We start from the raw sequence: 20824 nt of genomic DNA, 5'->3' as shown, positions 1-20824 counted from the left end.
CAATGAAATTTAGTTAGATATTGATTTTAGTCTTTTAGAACTTTGCTCACGTGATTAAATATTCACGCCCGATAGATTCGTAATATGTTACGAGTAAATATTTGTTTGATAATACTGTGCAATATACAGGCAGTACTTGAGAGACCAAATATTGGTGCCCGACCAATACATACAATATCCACTCAAACTGTTCGATATGATTGTCTAACTAGGTTGTACTATTTCTACTTACCAAGCTCGGTTCAATCTTCTCTCCAATATATGCTGTCTGAACGTACATCGACTTTTCTACTTGACATCTGTGTTTGCCCTGGCTGCTCCCACTCTTCGTTCTCGGTTCAGTTATTAATTTATAACCTCAGCTTATATTTTGTCACTGCAAAAGCAAATAAATTTACTTAAAAAAAAAAAAAAAAAATCAATCTTTAAATTCTTTCATTTCTTTAGAAATTCAAGCGTCACTTCTATTCCGTCGGTAGTGAATGGCTTCCATTGCTCTAGACAGAGATAATAATCTCTAGCGAACACTCGAGAAGCTTACTACCCCCACTAGACTTAAAAACTATTTTTTATTATTATTTTTTTAATGCTTTCAGACATTTTTAATCATAATTGCGAGTCGCCTCTCAATGCTAAAAATATATCCCGAGTGATAGAAGATGTAAAATAAAATTTATTAGATTAGTAGTTTGATAAAAAAGAGGCGGATAATAATTAAATCAACGAGTCATTGACTTTAAGAACTAACGGGAGCTATTAATTAAGACTTATTGGACTGGAGAGTGTCCAGCGGCAGTGATCCCTGTAAAGTCGGATCGTGTATTACCAGACAAGCTTGCAAAGGCTCTCGACACGGGACTAACAGAGCAGAGCCGGTGCTTTGGCCCTAATATAGACGACGAGGAGCTTTATACATCCGAGGATCCTACTTAGTTTGATGAAGGCTTAATTACGACTCGGATCACACTGACTGACCTACAGATGAGCAAAAGCATCTTCCCTCGAGCTGAATTATCCGGGTCTATTTCTCGACGGATGGAGAACCCAAAACCTACAACCCCGGTCTCTTCATCACCGATTCCTTTTTCGAGACGAGCTCCCATTTACACGAGGTTACTGTCTCTCTGTCCTAAACTAATTCGAGTGTCTGCTAAATATTTTTAGCACTAGCGAGAGGCTCAAAGCTGTAGTAATGTCTACAGATGTTTTTTTAATGACGAAAATATTTTATTATTATCTATGTGACCAAAATAATAAGAAAAATTTTTCTCTGGTGGATTTATATAGTGAAATAGGTGTTTTTAGTTGAATTTAATAGCATTGGAAAACTTTTGACCTCAATTTGTGCCTTTTATATGCTTTTCTAAGATATTTAATCTATTTTGATAAGTTTTCGGAGTAATAAATAGATTTGAATTTCGCGCCAAATAAAATTCGTTAATTTATTTTGTTGTGACATGTGAATGTAATTATATGCTAAATTAAAATTCACATAGTTCAAATAATTAGGAAAATTTTATAACGAACATATTTTTATAATAGAATGGATTTCTTTAGCTAAATTTGGTACCATCAAAAAGGCTGTAGTCTGAATTTGAGCCTTTTTACGGTTTAATATTTTTTTCGGTGATAGACAATTTATCATCTAAAATAATTAAAAGAACAAGGAAAATTCTGTTGGCATATTTTTATTCAAAAAGTAATTTTTATAGTTAAATTAGGCATCATCAGAAAAGTCTTGGCCTCAATTTCTGCTTTTTCAGTCTTGTGTGTTTTTTATTTGGTCAATTTTTTATCAAATTTTGAGGAGTTTTGATTAGTTTTTTTATTCTAAAAATTTCTTCCTTCACATTTTCCAATAAATTTTTTATAATTGTACCAGCGATAGCAATATTATTCTTAAATTTTATTCCAAAAGTACCCAAAATATTACTGTCATTAAAAATATCAAACTCAACTTATTTTTTTTTCTATAAATCCCAAATTTTCGGCAATTAAATGCTAACTACAGGTTGCTATTTGTTGTTATTATTATTATTATGTTCCGGAGAATTAGACTAGTAGCCTTAACGATTGAAAACGACAAGATCTCAGAATAGAAGCTAAGAAGCTCCAGTACAATTTACTTGCCGGTACCTTCATTCAGCGCAGCATTATTCTCTGGGGTCTATTTCCTCGGAGGGAACAGTGTATTCACCACTGTAAGCACATCCAAAGCTACGGGTCATTTCTAATTGACAAATTTTCAAAATATATTTTATATCATAAAATAGCGTGAATATCGCTATAAAATTTAAATAAAATAAATTAAAATTAGTTTTATTAAATTGAAACATTTATCAAGACCATATATAAGAAAATGGTCTTCGGCATCAGATTTAAACGCGGTAATCTCACTTCGCCAACAACTTGCCAAGAACGATTCCCATACTCTTAATCCGTTAGCTAATCCTGGAAGATCTCGCGTGCCTGAGCCCCGTCAACCTTCATACACTTACATCGAACATACACATCCTCCAAGCTCTCACATCTCACCCTCGGCTTCTATTGTGTTGTGTTGCATTGTTCAGCACAACCAGTAAATTTACATTTTGTTAGCAGCCTGTAGGCATCAGCTACTAAAATTTCGTATGTTTACCCTCCGAAAATTACATTACGCAATTAAATTCCTGTATAATTATGAAATTTCCATCCAGAGTAAACATTTATTGGGTAAAATTTGAATAAAAATAATCTGGTTACATCAAACAGCGGAATTTGTTCGAGCTGTAGGTATTAACCCAGAGCCGAGTAATAATGAAGCTAGAAGCTCTGGTGCTGCTAAGGCCCTGACCTCATCCGAGTATCAATATTTAATGAGTGTGGCACCGAAATAGACCTTAGTGTAGTCTCTATTCTCCATTTAATTTGTTCATCTCGTGAATTTAGCTCTCAGACTTGGGGAAAAAGCTCTCTTAGCATTAGATTCTCATGAGCTTGCGTCGGTTACAACCCAAATAAAAGCTCTTGGTTGTAGTTACAGCTGCAGAGGCGACATGTCTCAGGTACAATAGTTGTTGTCACCCATGGGCATACCTTCTACCTTCTATCTTTTTCTTCTAGCCACCGGTATGGTATGCACGACATGCGAAATACGGTTTTTAAATTACACAACCCAGCATTTTTAAATTATACACTCTGCATCTGGTTTATTCATTCTTGGTTTATTTATTTAGCAAACAAGAAGAAGAGAATATAATGAAATTTGTAAATTAACGGAAGTACTGCACTGTTGAAAATTTTTGTAAAATTACAATCATATTACTAAACAAATAATAAGTAAAATTACAAATCAGTCTATAGCAATGCGAAATAAAATACAATTCATGTAATTTTCCAACCCCTATCAGGAAATCTACTAAGATGTATTGTAATTTTATAATCTTCATGTATAAATCTAACACGCATTGTAATATTACAAAACCATTCGTCAATTTTTAAGAAAAAGCTTGTTAATTTTGCAAACATTATTTGTGATCTGATTTGGCATAATTGTATGTAAAATCACAAAAAAATATTGTAATTTATATTACAATAATCTCATAAAAAATTTAAAAAGCTTTTTTTTATTTTTACAATTTTCATTGTAAAATTACACAGTTCAATGTAATGTTACCAAACAATTATAATTATATTACACGAATTGTAATTCTAATTCACTGTTTTCCAATTTTAAAAACAATACTTTTCAGTTTTACAAAAATGAAACTGATGTATCAAAAAACGACGGAAATGTCCTTCATATTTATTATTTTTACTAATTTTTCGTCAATGGTTGTTTATTTGTAATAATAAATTCGAGGCATCATTTATCTTTTATAAATTTTAATATTACGCTCAAATGATCATTTCGAAATCAATATATTTGAATGAGTATATGTTAGACTTTAATTTCTATAATATTCAATGAATTATAAATAATATAAAAGTTATTTATTTTCCATCAAAAAAACAGCATCAAATAACACAAATAATGTAAATAATAAATAACAAGCCGTAATGCTCAATCACCACATAGGATTAGCTTATAAGAATAACAAGATGTTGAACCACCTATCGGTCGTACGGCGTAGGGCGTTAGGCATCGGTCTGGCAAGCGCGCGGCTCGCGTTCGATTCTTAGTTAGGGTAAATATTATTTTCACTTTATATTATCTGAGTTGTAAAAATTAGGTCTACGTAAGATTCAAATTCTATTCAGCACTTCATAAAAATAAAATGACAACAAATATTAAATCAAATCTTTTTTTTTTTTTATTATTTCAATTATAGTAAAATTCAAGGAAAGTATTGTAATTTTACAAACTTAACTAATCTAAAAATATTTGTAAAATTACAAAATCGTTTTGTAAAATTAGTAACCTTACAGAGCTATATGGGTGATTCTCTGTAAGGATGTTTTTTGCTGTCCTAGGCATTTTTTTATTGGAAAAATTGTTATTTTGTTACTAAAAAAAATTTGTTACGAAAGTAAAAAAACATTTCTATTTGGAGCATTGAAAACTAAAATGGAATAAATTTTTGTTTTTTTGCTATAAATTCGTAAACCACCGAAATGTCAGTCCCCTGGGCTGTCCCATTCCCAAAACTAAAACTTTAAGATAAAATTTTAAGCTATTCATCGATAATATATAATTTGGTCCATAATGTTTATAAACTTAATTAGTTAACTAACAATCTTCTTCAATAAAAAGTATCAAAAATTAATTTGTTTCATTAAATTCATTAAACCAAAGTTTGTTCCAGGCATTTTAAGAACAGTCCCCTGCCAGAAGTTCAAAGCCAAAAAAAAATCCAGGAAGTTATTTTACCTTTTATAAGGTTTATAAGGACCTAACTAGTCTTGAGTTAATAACCATAGGGCTGTTAGCGCTTTATCGCCCTTTTATTTAATGTCAAAGCACCGTTTGTGCTGGAAATATGTGTCTGGGCCACTTCAAAACTCAGACCCCTGGCAACTATTTTTATTTATAAAATTGGATTCATAAGTCTTAATATCATTCTAATTAATGTAACTATTCATTGAGAACTTGAAAAGTTGAATTCATTGAAATAGTTTGCTTGATTTTTCTCAATTTAATAAAAAAAAAACAGTCCTCTGGCAAACAGTCCCCTGTCATGTTATATGGCAAAAGACACACAAATATCGAAAAAACAAAAATTAATTTGGCTGTTTATTTATTATCATTAAGGAGGTATTGTGGCAAATAAAGACACCAATAGGTTATGGCTATTGGTTTCTTTCTCACGCATTAGTGCTGCCCCTCTTTACAGACTATCGCTCACTTACTCCGACTCACGTAAAATATCGTAAGTCGCTAACTTCAAATATTTTTTATAAAAAAATAAATACCGCTCTTTTATGTTATTTTTGATAGAAAATACTTGTTATAACTTCAATTAATTATTCTCAGTTTTTCAAAAAAATTCTAAGAAAAGTTTGGTTGTTATTTAATAAAATGTTCACTCTAACTACGGTCAGGATAGGGAATACATGTTAGATGTACGAGTTTTAATTGCTAATATTTCGAAAATTACCACCGCAAGGACTTAAAAAAAATTTATTCGTATAAAGGACACTTAGAAGTACGCGTATTTAAAAATTGCGGAATATTGTAAGAAAAGTGATTTTTCACAATACCTCCTTAAGCTGATAGTTTTGTAGCCCTTGTTAATTTTTTTTTCTAATAAAATCAAAAATAATTTGGTCGGACAATTTTGTACAGATTTAAGACGTCCTTACAGAGAATCACCCATATATGTTTTGTAATATTACTATACCCGATTGTAATTTTAAATAAATGTTTTGCCTATTAGCTTCCAATACATTTCTTGTAAAATTACAATAGAAATTTTTAACAGTGTGAGAGATGAGTTTTTTGGTTGGGCTAAAAAATTACAAACTGTAAAATGAACAAACTTTGAATATGACGTTGACAAAAGGGAAAAATCTCATTCTGATTTAAACTCATTTCTTTCTTTTTATTATTTTCTTCATGTTATTTTTTCCTAGTCATACACCTCTTTGTCTTCTATTCCCTCTTTCTTATCTATCTCTTTGATAAAACTCGCCTCCAATCAGTCACGATCAAACGCCAGACTTTTCTCAAAAGGCTTTCTCTTAAATCACGAGGTTGCATCCGAATGAAACGAGATCACCCTTACAAACTGTGAATTTTTCAATCTTAGGCTATGTATAGAGCTTAAATAAAAGAACTAGACATATAAGACACTCTTAGAGATATTATACTTTGTGTTTTTCTTTATCAACTGATTTAGGAGGAAAAAAAATAGACCGACCTGTAAAAAATCACCACAATCAATGCGAGTCGCCATTTTTACTAAATTTTTTTAATGATGATAATAAAAAGCGTCGAGACGATTCAGATTCAGATGTTTAACTTCGTTACTTTTATAGTCGGGAAGATTTAACAAAAAAAGAGGAGAAAGATTCTATCGAAAAATTGATGTCCGAAAATGGAGAGAAATTTTTTATCGTGAACTAAAAAAAAAAAAAGCAGAAGTAAATTATTCATTCGTAAAAGTGGAGTTTGAATTATTGGAAATAAAAACTGTAAAGATAAAGCTAAAGAGGAATAAAAAAGTAAAACCGAGTGGTGCTTTAAATCAGACACTTTATTTCCAATCCATCGCATTATTTTCCGAGATTCGAATCCGTCGTGTGGCTTTTACCAGCCGTCGCTTTGGTAAATTGCTCAAGAGCTTTTGCGGACAAAGTACGTAAAGGTGCGATGAAAAACAACAAAATGATAAATAAAAAATAGATACACTGATAGAAGGATTTAGTTGTAATTAATAAGATTTAGTAACAGACACTAAATGATTTAGTAACAAACCTTTCATTACCAAATATTTAGTAATAGGTACTAAATCATTTATTAAAGCCCATTTAGTTCCACCGAATAAATATTTAGTAGTATTTAACATATGATTTATTGGTACTTAATAAATGGTTCATTGGTATCAAAGAAATTAATTTTTTAACTATTTTTAGTGTGTAACCTAACTTTTTAACTTAAAATAAATCAAAATAATTAAAGTAAATAATTTTATGTAAAAATATAAGGTATTATAAAGAAAAGAATCTCATTAAATTATATTTTCTTGCTTGAGACATTTATAAAATTTAAAATTAAACACGTTTTTAACATATCAATAATAGACAAATCGAAAAATGTAAACTAAACTCTACTGAAAAATGAAATATAAGCCATTTGGGACTATGTGTGTTTTCAAAGGTTTGATAAATCTCCCAAAATCGAGCTGAATAAAATAATCTAAATCAGTGAATAGGTTATGTATCACATAAACATTGGAATTAAAGCATAGCCATCTACCGACAATACTTACCAAAGAAATATTTAGTACCTGTTACTAAATATTATTTGGTGGAAATAAATATTTATTTTCATGTAATAAGACTTTGTTCATATAAAGAAATCATTTATTAAGCTGTAAAAAATAATATTGATGGATACAAAATATTCGTTTCTCCCAAATAAATGAATAAAAATTTTGTTACTAAATCAGTTTAGTACTCCGTACTAAATCCTTCTATCAGTGTATTGCTTAGTCTTTTGCTAAGAGAGTTAATCTCAATGAGAAAAAGTAAAAGAGACATTACATCGCATTGTATATAATGTGATCCATATTATATATGTTATATTCATGTGTAGATAAAGTTTTTAGAAAAGACGACTACGATTGGTGACGGTTTAGGTGAAGCGAACAAAGAAATGGGGACTACGCCAACGAACTGTCGCCCTCTCTCGGTAACACTAGACACTTTGTTGAAAGTAGTTATCAAGAAAACACATTAAGCTATCTTGGCGAACAAAGAATTTTATTTTTTACTTTATTATTATTTTTATTTTTATTTTTTTTACTTTTACTTTGCTTGGTACTTCCGTTAAAAATATATTAAATCTTAAAAACAGTTAATGTATAAATTATTACGTTCATCCTTTATCGCATTTTATAGTCCCCGGCTGAGTGGACAGAGGCCGGAAAAAAATAACCGTACACTGTTCTCTTCTGTTAGTCATGAATAATAAACTAGTGTAATTAATAATTGGACTTGAATATTCTCTTAATAATGTTTAATCTATGGATTTAATAATTCAAAAGAGCAAGAAGAGTAGAAGAGAGGAGAAAGATAAAATTTATATAATAGAAAAAAATTAAAAGAATTTGAATTTTCAATAGAGAACAATCTCACGGGAGTTGAATTCCAATGGGTATAACTCCAACCCGTATAGAGTACAGTACTTTAATACAATTCGAAAAAAAAAAAAAAAAAAAAAAAAAAAAAAAAAAAAATGTTAAAAGAAGAAAAAGATAAAATAAGGGATGAGATATCACGAGATTGTGAATTATTAAATAAATCCGATTTCATTTTCTGATTCAACGTTATTCCCAAGTGAAATTGCTGAATACAAATATAGCAGAGCGAGGAAAAGGTCAAAGGACGGAGACTCTGATTTACCGGTTATATGTGATAAATGCTTTTCCTTTTAGTATTAGTATATAGAGCAAGTGTGAGCGCAAGACAACAGTTGAGAGTTTATAATTTTATTGTCCAGGTCAAGCCCCGAACTAACGACAGGGAGAAAATATAAGGAGGATATAATATAAGAAAGCTCGCTTATCTTCTATATCTTTATTTTTATCTTGATCTGTTTTTTATTTTAACTCCCTTTGGTTTCTTTCCCGGCAAAAAACTACCAGCACAACTTTATTCTCTTTGACGTTTTTACACTCGTCTTTTCTTTAGATTTATATTTGCGCTTATATTACGTATACTTCGAGCTTGCAATTTCAATCTTGGGCGTAAGCAGCTATGGAAGAAACGATCAAGATTGTTCACCGAGAGAAGAATTTAAATACTGACAGAAAAATATTATCCAAGAACTCATTTTAAAGTCAGAAATTAAAACACTAAAAATTTCCGGGGTGAATTTAATAAAAATAAAAAATAGTTGTTAGTTTAAAAATTATAAAATACGTATTAAGTTAATGATTTCCTTTTTTATTTTACGATTTTTGAACAAAACTCGAAAATAATTTTTATAAAAATTTGACTCAATGTTTCAAACTTTTTGAATAAATATAATTAATATTTATAAACTTAGGGCCAGTTTTTCAATCCGGGATAAAAATTTATCTGAGATAAAAGTACTGTCAATATAATAAAAAAATAAATAATTCAGCACAGTGATATTGCGTACGAGTAATTATCGTTGAATTCAGTCAGTTATTTTGAATTAAAATAAATAAAAACATTAGCCACATGTCACAGAAATATTAACCTCCAACTGTGACATTTTGCTGATTGTAAATAAATAAGATTAAAAATAAATAATATTATTATAATTTTTCTTCTTTCACAACAGAAGTATATTGTACACGGAGAAAATTTTATAGTAGAGTTTATTATCAAGTTATATTAAAATCTATTAACTGAATTCAATAGTAGTAAATATTATTTAAATAATTAAGTAAACCATCTGAATTGTAGTATTTACCATCCTGATGGTGTAGTGCACAAAAAATCGGGATTAAATTCGGATTGAATTTATATTTAATTTTTATTTGTCTAAAACAAGTTTCAACGCCAAATTTTTCAAAAAAAATTTGAAATTTCCAAAAAAATCAAAATTTTCAATAAAATTCAAATTAAAAAAAAAGTTAAAAGTTCAAAAAAAAAATTTTAAATCTTCAAAACAATCAAATTTTCAAAAAAAAAATATGAAGGGAATTTAAAATATTTTAATATTTCCAAGAAAAAAATGTACATTAGCTAAAATATGGATGTAAATAAAGGATTTAATTAAATAAACTTATATTATTTTTTCTTTCAGAATTTTTACAATCTGAGATGGTTACAGTTACCATCTTCGATTGTAACAGTTATAATTTATAATAATTACAATTATTATTTTCGATAGTAATCGTTACCATTATTAATAGTAACTATTACAATTGTCAATGATACCACCTATTATTTTGTTACTAATTAATTTTATTACCATTTTAGATAGTAGGAGTTACTATTTTTGTATAGTAGGTAGTATAATTAATTTTTCTCCGTCTACCCGATGTATTATATATAGCTTATGGAAAACATTGTTGATTTCGTTTTATCTTCCAACGATGATTCGGATAATAATAATGATGCTGATAACAAAAACTACCTAATTTACAAATTAACAAAACTTCCTTCCTAAACATACGACAAAACTCGACTAGTTCATCGGATTTATAATCATATCATCGAAAACATTTTATTTTTCAATGTAATACTAAATTGGATGTGCTTCTTGCGTTTGACATATCCATTATTAATTTATAATTGTTTTAATTAATTTAAAATACTTTAATTGACACAATAAGAGGTTATTATTATTTTATGATATACTTATTTATTTTCATTTAAATGAATGACCAAATTCATGGAGAATTAACTGAGAGCAATATAATATCACATCGCTGAATTATTATTTTTTTTTAATTATATATAGTAAAAGATGATCACGTACCAGTATATGATCACTCCATGTATTTGTATATCTATATTCATAAATATAAGTATACAAATACATGGAGTGATCATATACTGGTACATGATCATCTATTGGGGCTTTTACCTTACTTTTATCTCGGATGAAATTTTATCCCGGATTGAAAAACTGGCCCTTAAACTTGGAGATAAATTATTGAATAATAAAAAAAAAATTATTTTTCCATATTCACTCCCGATTTTTCACAGTCTCTTAACAAAAAAAAAAAAAAAATGTATAAATACTAATAAAATATATAACAATAAAAAATTTGATGTATAAATAATGGACCAGCGAGCACATGAATAAACGGAGGAGTAAAACGAAAAGGTCAATAAAAATTCGGAATAAAATGAAATGTATGTATGTGCATGATATATATTTAAATTTATTTAAAATAAAAAATTTGTTTACGACAATAACGACATAAATAGAGTTTTTACGATTCGATAAATTTATTCGGCAATAACTTCCAGTAGATCTGTTTGAGAGTCTAAAACTACTGGTAGGAATATAATTTGAATAATAATAAAAAAATGACAATTGTCAAATGATTTGTCCGTGAAAAATGAAGGTGCGCATCCGTTTTATCCGACAGTATAATAACTAAAGAGGGAACTTTGGTTTAATTACAGGAAATTATTCTCGGCTAGCCTGTGAGATCCAGTTCGTACGATCGATGGGCTACTACCTGATCCAGATCTACATACCCTCGGGATTAATCGTGATAATCTCATGGGTGAGCTTTTGGCTAAACCGAAACGCAACCCCCGCTCGGGTCGCCCTCGGAGTAACCACTGTGCTCACCATGACAACCCTCATGTCCTCGACTAACGCGGCCCTCCCCAAAATCTCCTACGTCAAGTCCATCGATGTCTACCTGGGAACTTGTTTCGTCATGGTCTTCGCCTCGCTCCTCGGTAAGTAAACATGCCAGTCCGCCTCCTTTTTCTCCCCCCACCCGACTTCTCAATCAAACACCAAAAAATCAACACAATTTTTATTTAACGTATCATTTAATATCTTTATAAATTCAATATTAAATTAAATTCAAATTTGCTTTTTTATTTATCCGCTCACACAGATGAGTCGTGACACTATTTATTATATATTATTATTATTGGCTTAAGCAAATTTTAAAATTAAAAGCACTTTAAATTAAAAATTTTAAAAACAAATTTTTATCTTCACCAGTCCTTAGTCAGTCTCAATGAGAGTCTAGTGAAGTATACATATATATAGACAGACATTACAGCTATATATATGTTTTTAATTAAGCAACGCTTGTCTTTTAACGATCGATTGATCTTAAACACTGCATACTGTTGCACTTTGATAAATTATTATGTAAATATTAATATAAATATAAATATATATAAAAATAAAAGCCTTTATTCTGTATATATTTTTTTTTATAGTAATATATATTTAGCACAATGCAATAGCAATTAAAACACGCGCAAAAATACTTCGCACTTAATGTACAATGTGTTTTATTATTTATCATTGTTATTATTATTATTGTTGTTATTATTGTTATTCGACAGTGTGCTGCGATTTTGATTGATCGAACGTACTGACTTGCTAATTAATCACGATTTGCTCCCGCTTATTTTTGATAAATCTCTTTGATAAGAAACAACCAATGAAAGTAATTAATTTTTGTTATTTGAGTTAATTAAATAAATAAATAAAAAATAATGAGCGATCGTGACGTGAGCCGTGGATCAATTGATCGATCTTAAACAGTGTACACTGTTTCCCGGGGAGTAAAATTATTTTTTAAATTAATTATTATCACCGAATTTTTATTGTGTTAGGATAATGAGCAGTGTGCAATGATTTTGATAGATCGAGGGTTCCGCGTCCTCACGACGGACTCAAGTACACTCGATTATTATACATTAGTCGGGTTATATATCGAGTCCTGTTCACTGATAAACGCTCTCGTCTCGACTGACGGATCCCTCTGAGACACCTTATTCTATCACGTACTCCCTTATGTTCAATTTCATCGTACGTGATTTTACTATCCAAGATAAAACGTTTTTTTTTTACCCTCTAAGGAACAAAATAACAATTGGTATATTTTTTTACGGTTCCGTCTAAATTATTTTTTTTTTAAATAAATTATTTTTATTTATTTTAAAAATAAAATAAGATATTTAGCTGTACAAAGCTTCTTTAGGGTTAGACAAAATTAGTTATTTAGTTGACATAATTTAAATAATTTTTTGCAGTAAAAAAAAAATCTCTCATTTTTTTTTTTATTTTTTTTTTGTCAGTTAATTTAAAAAAATAATAAATAAAGTGGATCTAAAATTTGAATTTAAAATTTGACAATATTTTACAGCGCTTAAAATCAACTGATCAAAAAAAAATAGCGCGAGGATTTCCATCTTTATAAATAAAAAATAAAACATACCGCTTATATTACCATATTCGATTCGTGTCAATAAAATATTTTAGCAAAAGAAAAAAATGATAACGATCGAGAAAAAAGTAGATTTTTTTCAATTAAATCCTTGATAAAATTTCAATCTCACACAGAGAAAATAAAGCGAATAGATGAAAAAAAAAAAAAATTAAAAAATCCAATCGGGAAATTGGACCATAAAACATAAAAAAAAAAAATATACGTAAATATTTTAGTAAAAAACAAACTAAAATTGATGTATAAAGTAACACATAGATCAAACTAGATATATATTTATTTATACGTATAAATTCTCTTGCCTATCGTTGCATAGTGAACGAAAAATCCATCGGAATGACCCGGTCACTAGATGATAAAGACTGATACTAACACATATGTATGTGTATATGTACCTATATGTCTATGTAGATTTAAAAGTGTGAAATGGCATCATCATCACAAGCTCGATTAATTTAACGGGAGAATGCTCGCTAGAAATAAACCAACTTTCCTTTACTTAACTTTGCATACCATGGCATACCATACCATACCTACAAGCAACCTCTTTCATATTCAAACAGTATACAATAATAGTGACGGTAATAATAATCAATACATAATCCTCAATAATTTTTCTTTGTTATCCATAATAATAACTTTCCGTCTCAGTTGATAAGCCTGTTATTAACAACAACACGCCAGCATTATTATATATATTTTGTGACGCAAGCGTATACACGGAGAGAAAAATGTGGAAATCATTCCTATAATTTTAATGAAATGTTTTCCTATACCATTTTAGGAACGATTACTTAAATTATGGGAATTGTACCCATAATTTTTGGGAAATGTTACTATAATTATGGGAATGGTTCCTATAATCATAGAAACGATACCTATAATTATAACTGTAATATCGGCATGATTCCCATAATATATAGCGATATATTATACCGATAATATTATAGCGATGATGCCTAATAATATTGAGATATTTATCATTACAACTCAAGTTATTTGTGACTTCGATAACTACTTTGAAGCATTTGAAATTATTAGTCATTTCGCTAATTTTACTTGTTTTCCAATAACATCATTTGAAATATATAAAATAAGTAATATTGTTCATATAAACAATAAAAGTTACATACCCAAAAGGTGAATTTAATAAATATTCAACGTATGTATTGTAAATAAATAATTTGTTTTAAAAATAAAAAGAAATTGTAAAAATAAACAATAAATTTCCATATCTATTTTGCTCCTCTAATTGTATAGTGAGAAAATATCCCGTTTATTAGAGAAACTTTAGAATTGCTACAATATTTTTCAATATTATCTAACACAATAATAACTGAGTTGGAATAAACAATTTAAGATTAAGTTCACACGTCAATAAAAATTATGAAAAAGAAATTTTTTCACTTCAGTGAAAGATCAATTTTTATTTACAAAAAAAAAATTTATTAGCAAAAAAATATATAATAATTACTTCATATTTTTGAAGTGATTGCTTCATTATTATGAACATAAACATTTTTTTATTATTATGTGCGTCATTCCCATAATATTATGGGAACCATTCCTTTAATAGTATACACTGATAGAAAGATTTGTTTATAGTTAAAAAGATTTGTTAATATTTAACAAATCATTTATTAGAAGCCATTTGTTAGGCCTCAACAAATATTTCTTAGTATTTAAAAAGATTTATCAATATTTAATAAATGAATATCAGATTTATTAAATACAAACAAATCATTTTAAATACTAAGAAATATTTATTTAATATTAAAAAATGGTCTCTAATAAATGATTTGTTACATATTAAAAAATATTATTTAATACAAATAAATCCTTCTATCAGTGTAGGAACCATTCTTTTAATATTATAGCGATGATACCTAATAATGTTGAGATAATTATCATTACAACTCAAGTTATTTGTGACTTCGATGACCACTGAAGCATTTGAAATTATTAGTAATTTCGATAATTTTACTTGTTTCCCAATAACATCATTTGAAATATATAAAATAAGTAATATTGTTCATATAAACAATAAAAGTTACATACCCAAAAGGTGGATTTAATAAATATTCAACGTATGTAAGGTAAAAGCCCCAATAGATGATCACGTACCAGTATATGATCACTCCATGTATTTGTATATCTATATTCATAAATATAGGTATACAAATACATGGAGTGATCATATACTGGTACATGATCATCTATTGGGGCTTTTACCTTATTATAAATAAATAATTTGTTTTAAAAATAAAATGAAATTGTAAAAATAAAAAATAAATTTCCATATCTATTTTGCTCCTCTAATTGTATAGTGAGAAGATATCCCCTTTATTAGAAAAACTTTAGAATTGCTACAATATTTTTCAATATTATCTAACACAATAATAACTGAGTTGGAATAAACAATTTAAGATTAAGTTCACACGTGAATAAAAATTATGAAAAAGAAATTTGTTCACTTTAGTGAAAGATCAATTTTTATTTACAAAAAAAAAATTTATTAGCGAAAAAATATATAATAATTATTTAATTATTTCCATAATATTATGGGAACCATTCCTTTAATAATATAGGAACTATTCCTATAATAATATAGGGACCATTCTTATAATTTTATAGGAACCATTGCCATAATATATTGAAGCTATTCCATTATTGTATGGAAACGTTTCCAATAAATTATAGGTATGGTTCCCATAATGAGCATAGGATTGATACCTATAATGATCACATTATTATAGGAACCATTCCCATAATTTTTGGAGAGGTTCCTATAAATTTCTCTCCGTGTATGAAATGGTCATACACATCTCACATGACACCTTACTATTACACTATCAAATGTAACTGTATATTATTATAAATTAATCCCTTAAATTAATCAGCCCGCCTTGCTCCTCATTAAACATTCGAATGTCCCCGAATTCCCGTCCTATCACTGCTAATTATAATTCCTCACACTCTCGCTGCTACACAACTATCCGTAAGCCTAAAGTCATGCCGAACAAGGTATTATATTTCACCTTAGGGAAATTATTCCGCTTAATTAGAAATTTATTAACCACTTTTAAGCACGTACCGCTAATTAGTTATTCTATTACAATACTACTACTTTTTTTTTTTTAATTATTCAATAAACGAGGTAGTTTAGCTCGAACAAAATAGAATAGACTCAACAAAGTTCACCCTAAAGAGTTAATTAGGGGTAGAGAGAATAAAAAAAGTGGGTAAAAGAAGAAATAGTGGTGATTGACGTGGGTCAGCTCTCAAACGGTTTGTAGACGGTCCATCTTGTACAAGTGTATTTGCAGGTACAGGTACTTCTTTCGCTTTGCTGATGACGGTGATGGTGATGAAGAGGGGGTTGAGAGCTAAACTTCTGGATCAAGAAGTTCCCGTGGTGAAATTACATTGTGAATCGGCGAACCGTTATGAGCCATTGGGGGTATCTCACACTCAACTCAAGTGACACAAGAGACTACATAGCAACACACCCACACCCACACACACACACACACACACACACACACACACACACACACACACACACACACCTTTGCTGTATTGTACATTTACATTGAGGGGCGCTACTAGTGTGAAATTTTTAATAATTCATGTGTTTTACATTTTCAGATAGTTTGAACTTGTGAAATTAATGTAGAGATCTGGAAAGGAAATTCTTGAGAGAAAGAAAAATTCAAAAATTGGATTTTGGATGAAAAATAGCCGAAAAATGTTAAAAAAATTCCGAAATTCAGAAGATTTTTTTAATTTTTCCATAATAACTCATATTTAATTGAAGTCAAAGAAAATTTAATTGATTCAAAATTATAGAGCATAAAATTTTCAACAAATACTATACAGAACATTTTTTCATCCGACTATTAGAAGTTTACTTCAATCTTTAAACGCGTTTTTCTCAAAATGACATTTTCCAAATTAGCTGTAATTATTACTCGATAACAAATCATTCAATCAATTAAATTGTATTTTTTTTTTTTTTTTTTTTCAATATTTAATTCTTGATAAAATGATCCTCCAATTTTAGTAGATTTCATAAAAATCTAACTATTGCATTGATCCTCATGACGGAACTTTTAAAAAATTTAGCTATATTTCGACTCAACTCGTCAAATGGATTCAGAAAATGCATTTGGTTCAAAAGTTTATATATGTCTGTATTTATATACATATATCTCTATTCTTGAGCCAAATCTGTTGATTAGTTTAAAAATGAGAGTAATTCAAAAATTTTTAAAAGTCGCAAAAATTTGGACTTCTACCGTATTTTTATGCAATTACAATTAACTGCGATATCATATTAAATTTCTGTAAATTGCATCTGAAAGCTTATTAAATAAACTTCAATTTGCATATCTTACCATCAGTCTAGGTCAAAAATTACCTACTTTCTCAGACAGATTTAATGAAATTTTACTTTTGCATTTGTTTTGGCGAATAGAAGTTGAATATTATTGTTTATATTATTTTATAAAAAATATATTTTATTTAATCGAGAAATCTACTTCCATTTCGGCTGCCGAATGGTCTTTTCTTAAATTGCATAAAAATTGTAAATATATGTATAAACATGTCCTGAAAATTCCAAAACAATCGTTAGAATACCTTTTTTTGAACGTCACACTAGTGGTGCCCTTAATTTAACAGTATAAATTCTTCATTATATTCCACATTACACGAACAAATAGGGAAAGGTAAAGATGAAACGCGACTCGGCATTGATGGGGCAAAGGTAAGATGGAATTAGTTAGTCGAGAAATGAAAAAGACAAACGAAATAACGAAATTAGGTATTTTCTTGATGGAGTTAAGGAGTAAAGGTTTAGCACTGACTACAACTGCTAACTACTAACTACTAGATGAGAGCAACAACCAGATGAGAGACAAAAGGGAGTTGGCTTCAAGATAAGCTCTAAAGCTCATTCTATTCCTTTCATGTACAAAAGTTAACCTCGTCGATGGATAAAGGAGCAAAGCTCTCCAGCACTTAACTTACGACTTAAATGTTACTAATGAGTTCGACATTACTTTGAGCAATTCACCTCTTACTGGATTTATAATTAAAATAATAATAATAAATATTAATAATCATAATAATAATAATAATAATAATATTGCCATAATAATAATTAATGATAAATATAATTTTATAAATTTGCACTATAATATTTTTTTTTATTTTTTTTTTTGAGTTCTTTTAAGAGGGAGAAAAAGTGAGATTTGTTGAGAGAGTTAAATACGGTGTAAAATGGCTGTTATTGATTCACAGAGTACGCCACGGTCGGTTACATGGCTAAGAGGATCCAGATGCGCAAGAATAGGTTCCAAAAAATAGCTGAGAGTATGAAAGCTGCCAGGGAAAATCCAGGACCACCAGGTGTACCTGGTGATCATGGTGATCATGCGCCCAAACAAACTGTGAGTAAAACTTGGACGGTTTTTTTTTGGGAAATTCCCGTTTATTTTTTTTACAGTCCTCGTAGTTTTTTTTTTTTTTTTTGTCTTATTTTATTTCCCGATACTTTTTGTGAGTATCGAAGTTATAAATTAGTTACCGAAATCAACTTGGCACTTAAAAAGTTTTTTTTTTAAGGGTAATTATGAATTTAATTAATTAATAATGGTTTGAGCGCGTAATTTGATGCAAACTATAAAAAGTATTCAAAGATTGTAACTAGGTAAAGTTTGGTGGGAATAAAAAGTATTAATTGATAAAAGTGATGTTCAAGTTAGTCCGCGTTTTATTGAGCGAAATATAAGTTAAAAAAAAATGTTAAAATAAAATAAATAAAGCTTAAAGAAGACAAGTACTTAGTGCCGGTAAGAGCACCGTAATTTACGAGCGCAAAACAGAAACAGTAGTAGTACTACTTACGGACAGTCGGCAAGTCGCTCTGGCTACACTTCCCCTTGAGAAATTAGTTAATTAACTCTAAATAATTGAGTCTATCAATTAGAACCCTCGTTTGCTAACTTGCAGTGCGTTAAAACCGCAACTGTTTAACTCGTATTTTTTATTTCAACAACAACAATAAAATCTATTTTATTTAAATTACTTTTATAGTGAAGAAAATATAAAATCACTCCCTAGATTACTTTCTTTGTAAGCACACTCGGTAAAAAAAAAATCTCGTTACTTTTAATTAAATTGAATGGATTTTTTGTAATTATAATTACTAATATTACTCGCATCGGCATCAAACGCTGGAGAGTAAATAATAGAAAAGAAAAAAAATAAATCCGAGAGCGCTCTGAAACTTTCAAGTACAGAGAGACATGGATAAATAAATAAACAAACATGCATATACAATGAACAATGACAAAATACACAAAATAAAATGTCTAGAGGAAACTGAAAAAAGTGCTTTAATTAGAGAACGAATTAATTATTCGAGTGGCGGACTACTCCTAGACTGAGATTAAATTTGTCGATGGAGAACAGAGCCAACGGCGACGGGAAAAAATTCACCCGTTTTTTATTTAATTTTTTTTTTTATGACAAACATTCTCAATTCATTTTCAAGTACTCGAAATTATTAACAGACCTTTTTACTCACGGATATTAAATCCTAAAACGGTGATCCATTATTCATAAATTAATTAAATTCAAATTAATTAATAAACTTAAGCAATACAAATCTTATTATCAAATAGAAATAAATTTAGCGAAAGCACTCACCAAACACTTTTTGCTTCTTTATGCACTAAATTACCGGCTGCTCACACGCACAAGCACTGTAATTAAAATTATAATAATTATTGTATTAAATACACTAAAATTAATTAAATAAAAAAAAAGTGTCAAGTTGATTTAAATAAAATAAAAAATAAAGTAAGGGGTTGATCTATTAACGGACTCCCCGTGGCGAACTGCCGTGTCTCTTGTAAGTGGTCCCGTGTTGTCCAGGAGGTGCGGTTCAAGGTCCACGACCCAAAGGCACACAGTAAAGGTGGAACATTAGAGAACACCATAAACGGCCGGGCTGACGAAGAAGCTCCTCCGGCGCCTCCTCATCTTATTCATCCGACCAAAGACATCAGCAAGCTCTACGGTACGCCATGTAGGTCTCTCTTCGTTTTTTATTAACATTTATTACCACCATGAATTATATGGGACGTATACTTGAAATAAACTGTCTCACTCATTTATTTATTTATATTATATATATTTAATATTGTTGATAATGCTTTTATAGTACAAAGTAACTAATTTGGAAATTTATTTTTTAATGGCAAGCAATGAATGTTATATCAGCACCACTTGCTAATTTATTTGGACAAATTTAATTATTTATTTTTAGTGATTTAAAAGATTACATCTTTGACAAGTCGCTTGAAATAAATAAAAACAGACATTTGATAAGCTTTAGAATTTTTTTTTAGCAAATAAATTGTGACAAAAAATTTTATTAAAATTTTACAAGCAAAATTTGATTATTTTTAATCAAGTAAAAAAAAAATTTTTAGTAAAAAAAATTAATTTTATGAATTTTTTATGAAACAAAAATTCAATAATTTAAAAAAAAATATTTTTTTTTTAATTTTAAAGTAGACTTTAAAATTTTTTTTTATTAATCAAGTCAATTTTTTATTAGTATAAGAGTAAATTTTTGGTTAATATTTACAAGTGAGGTAAACTATTTTCATTTTCATTTTTTTTAACGAAATTTCTATTTGATTTTATTGATATATTTTTTTTTTTTAAATACATAAAAAAATTAACCTAAGATGGTCCAC

General features: G+C 28.8%; 1 protein-coding gene and 1 long non-coding RNA gene across 18 annotated transcripts in view; one reads left to right on the top strand and one right to left on the bottom strand.

The window, feature by feature from the left end:
* LOC123266814 overlaps positions 1–20824 on the bottom strand; it is a 74450-nt gene that overhangs the window by 42437 nt on the left and 11189 nt on the right. The window contains exons 3-4 of the long non-coding RNA XR_006509864.1: positions 19767–19822; positions 233–376 (exon numbers count right to left, since the gene is read on the bottom strand). This is a non-coding gene — a long non-coding RNA (uncharacterized LOC123266814). The remainder of the gene's footprint in view (positions 1–232; positions 377–19766; positions 19823–20824) is intronic.
* The window catches only part of LOC123266811 (gamma-aminobutyric acid receptor subunit beta), a 162689-nt gene that overhangs the window by 140182 nt on the left and 1683 nt on the right, over positions 1–20824 (top strand). For 5 of the 17 annotated variants that reach the window (XM_044731233.1, XM_044731231.1, XM_044731230.1 and 2 more), the window contains exons 7-9: positions 11254–11538; positions 18357–18505; positions 19977–20148. In XM_044731233.1, coding sequence (XP_044587168.1) covers positions 11254–11538; positions 18357–18505; positions 19977–20148 — 606 coding nt within the window. The remainder of the gene's footprint in view (positions 1–11253; positions 11539–18356; positions 18506–19976; positions 20149–20824) is intronic. The other 12 variants (XM_044731241.1, XM_044731240.1, XM_044731234.1 and 9 more) reach the window with 5 other exon arrangements.

This window comes from Cotesia glomerata, linkage group LG6 (genome assembly GCF_020080835.1).
Source record: "Cotesia glomerata isolate CgM1 linkage group LG6, MPM_Cglom_v2.3, whole genome shotgun sequence".
In the NCBI taxonomy this organism is placed as follows: domain Eukaryota; kingdom Metazoa; phylum Arthropoda; class Insecta; order Hymenoptera; family Braconidae; genus Cotesia; species Cotesia glomerata.
This window is presented reverse-complemented; position numbering and strand designations above follow the sequence as displayed.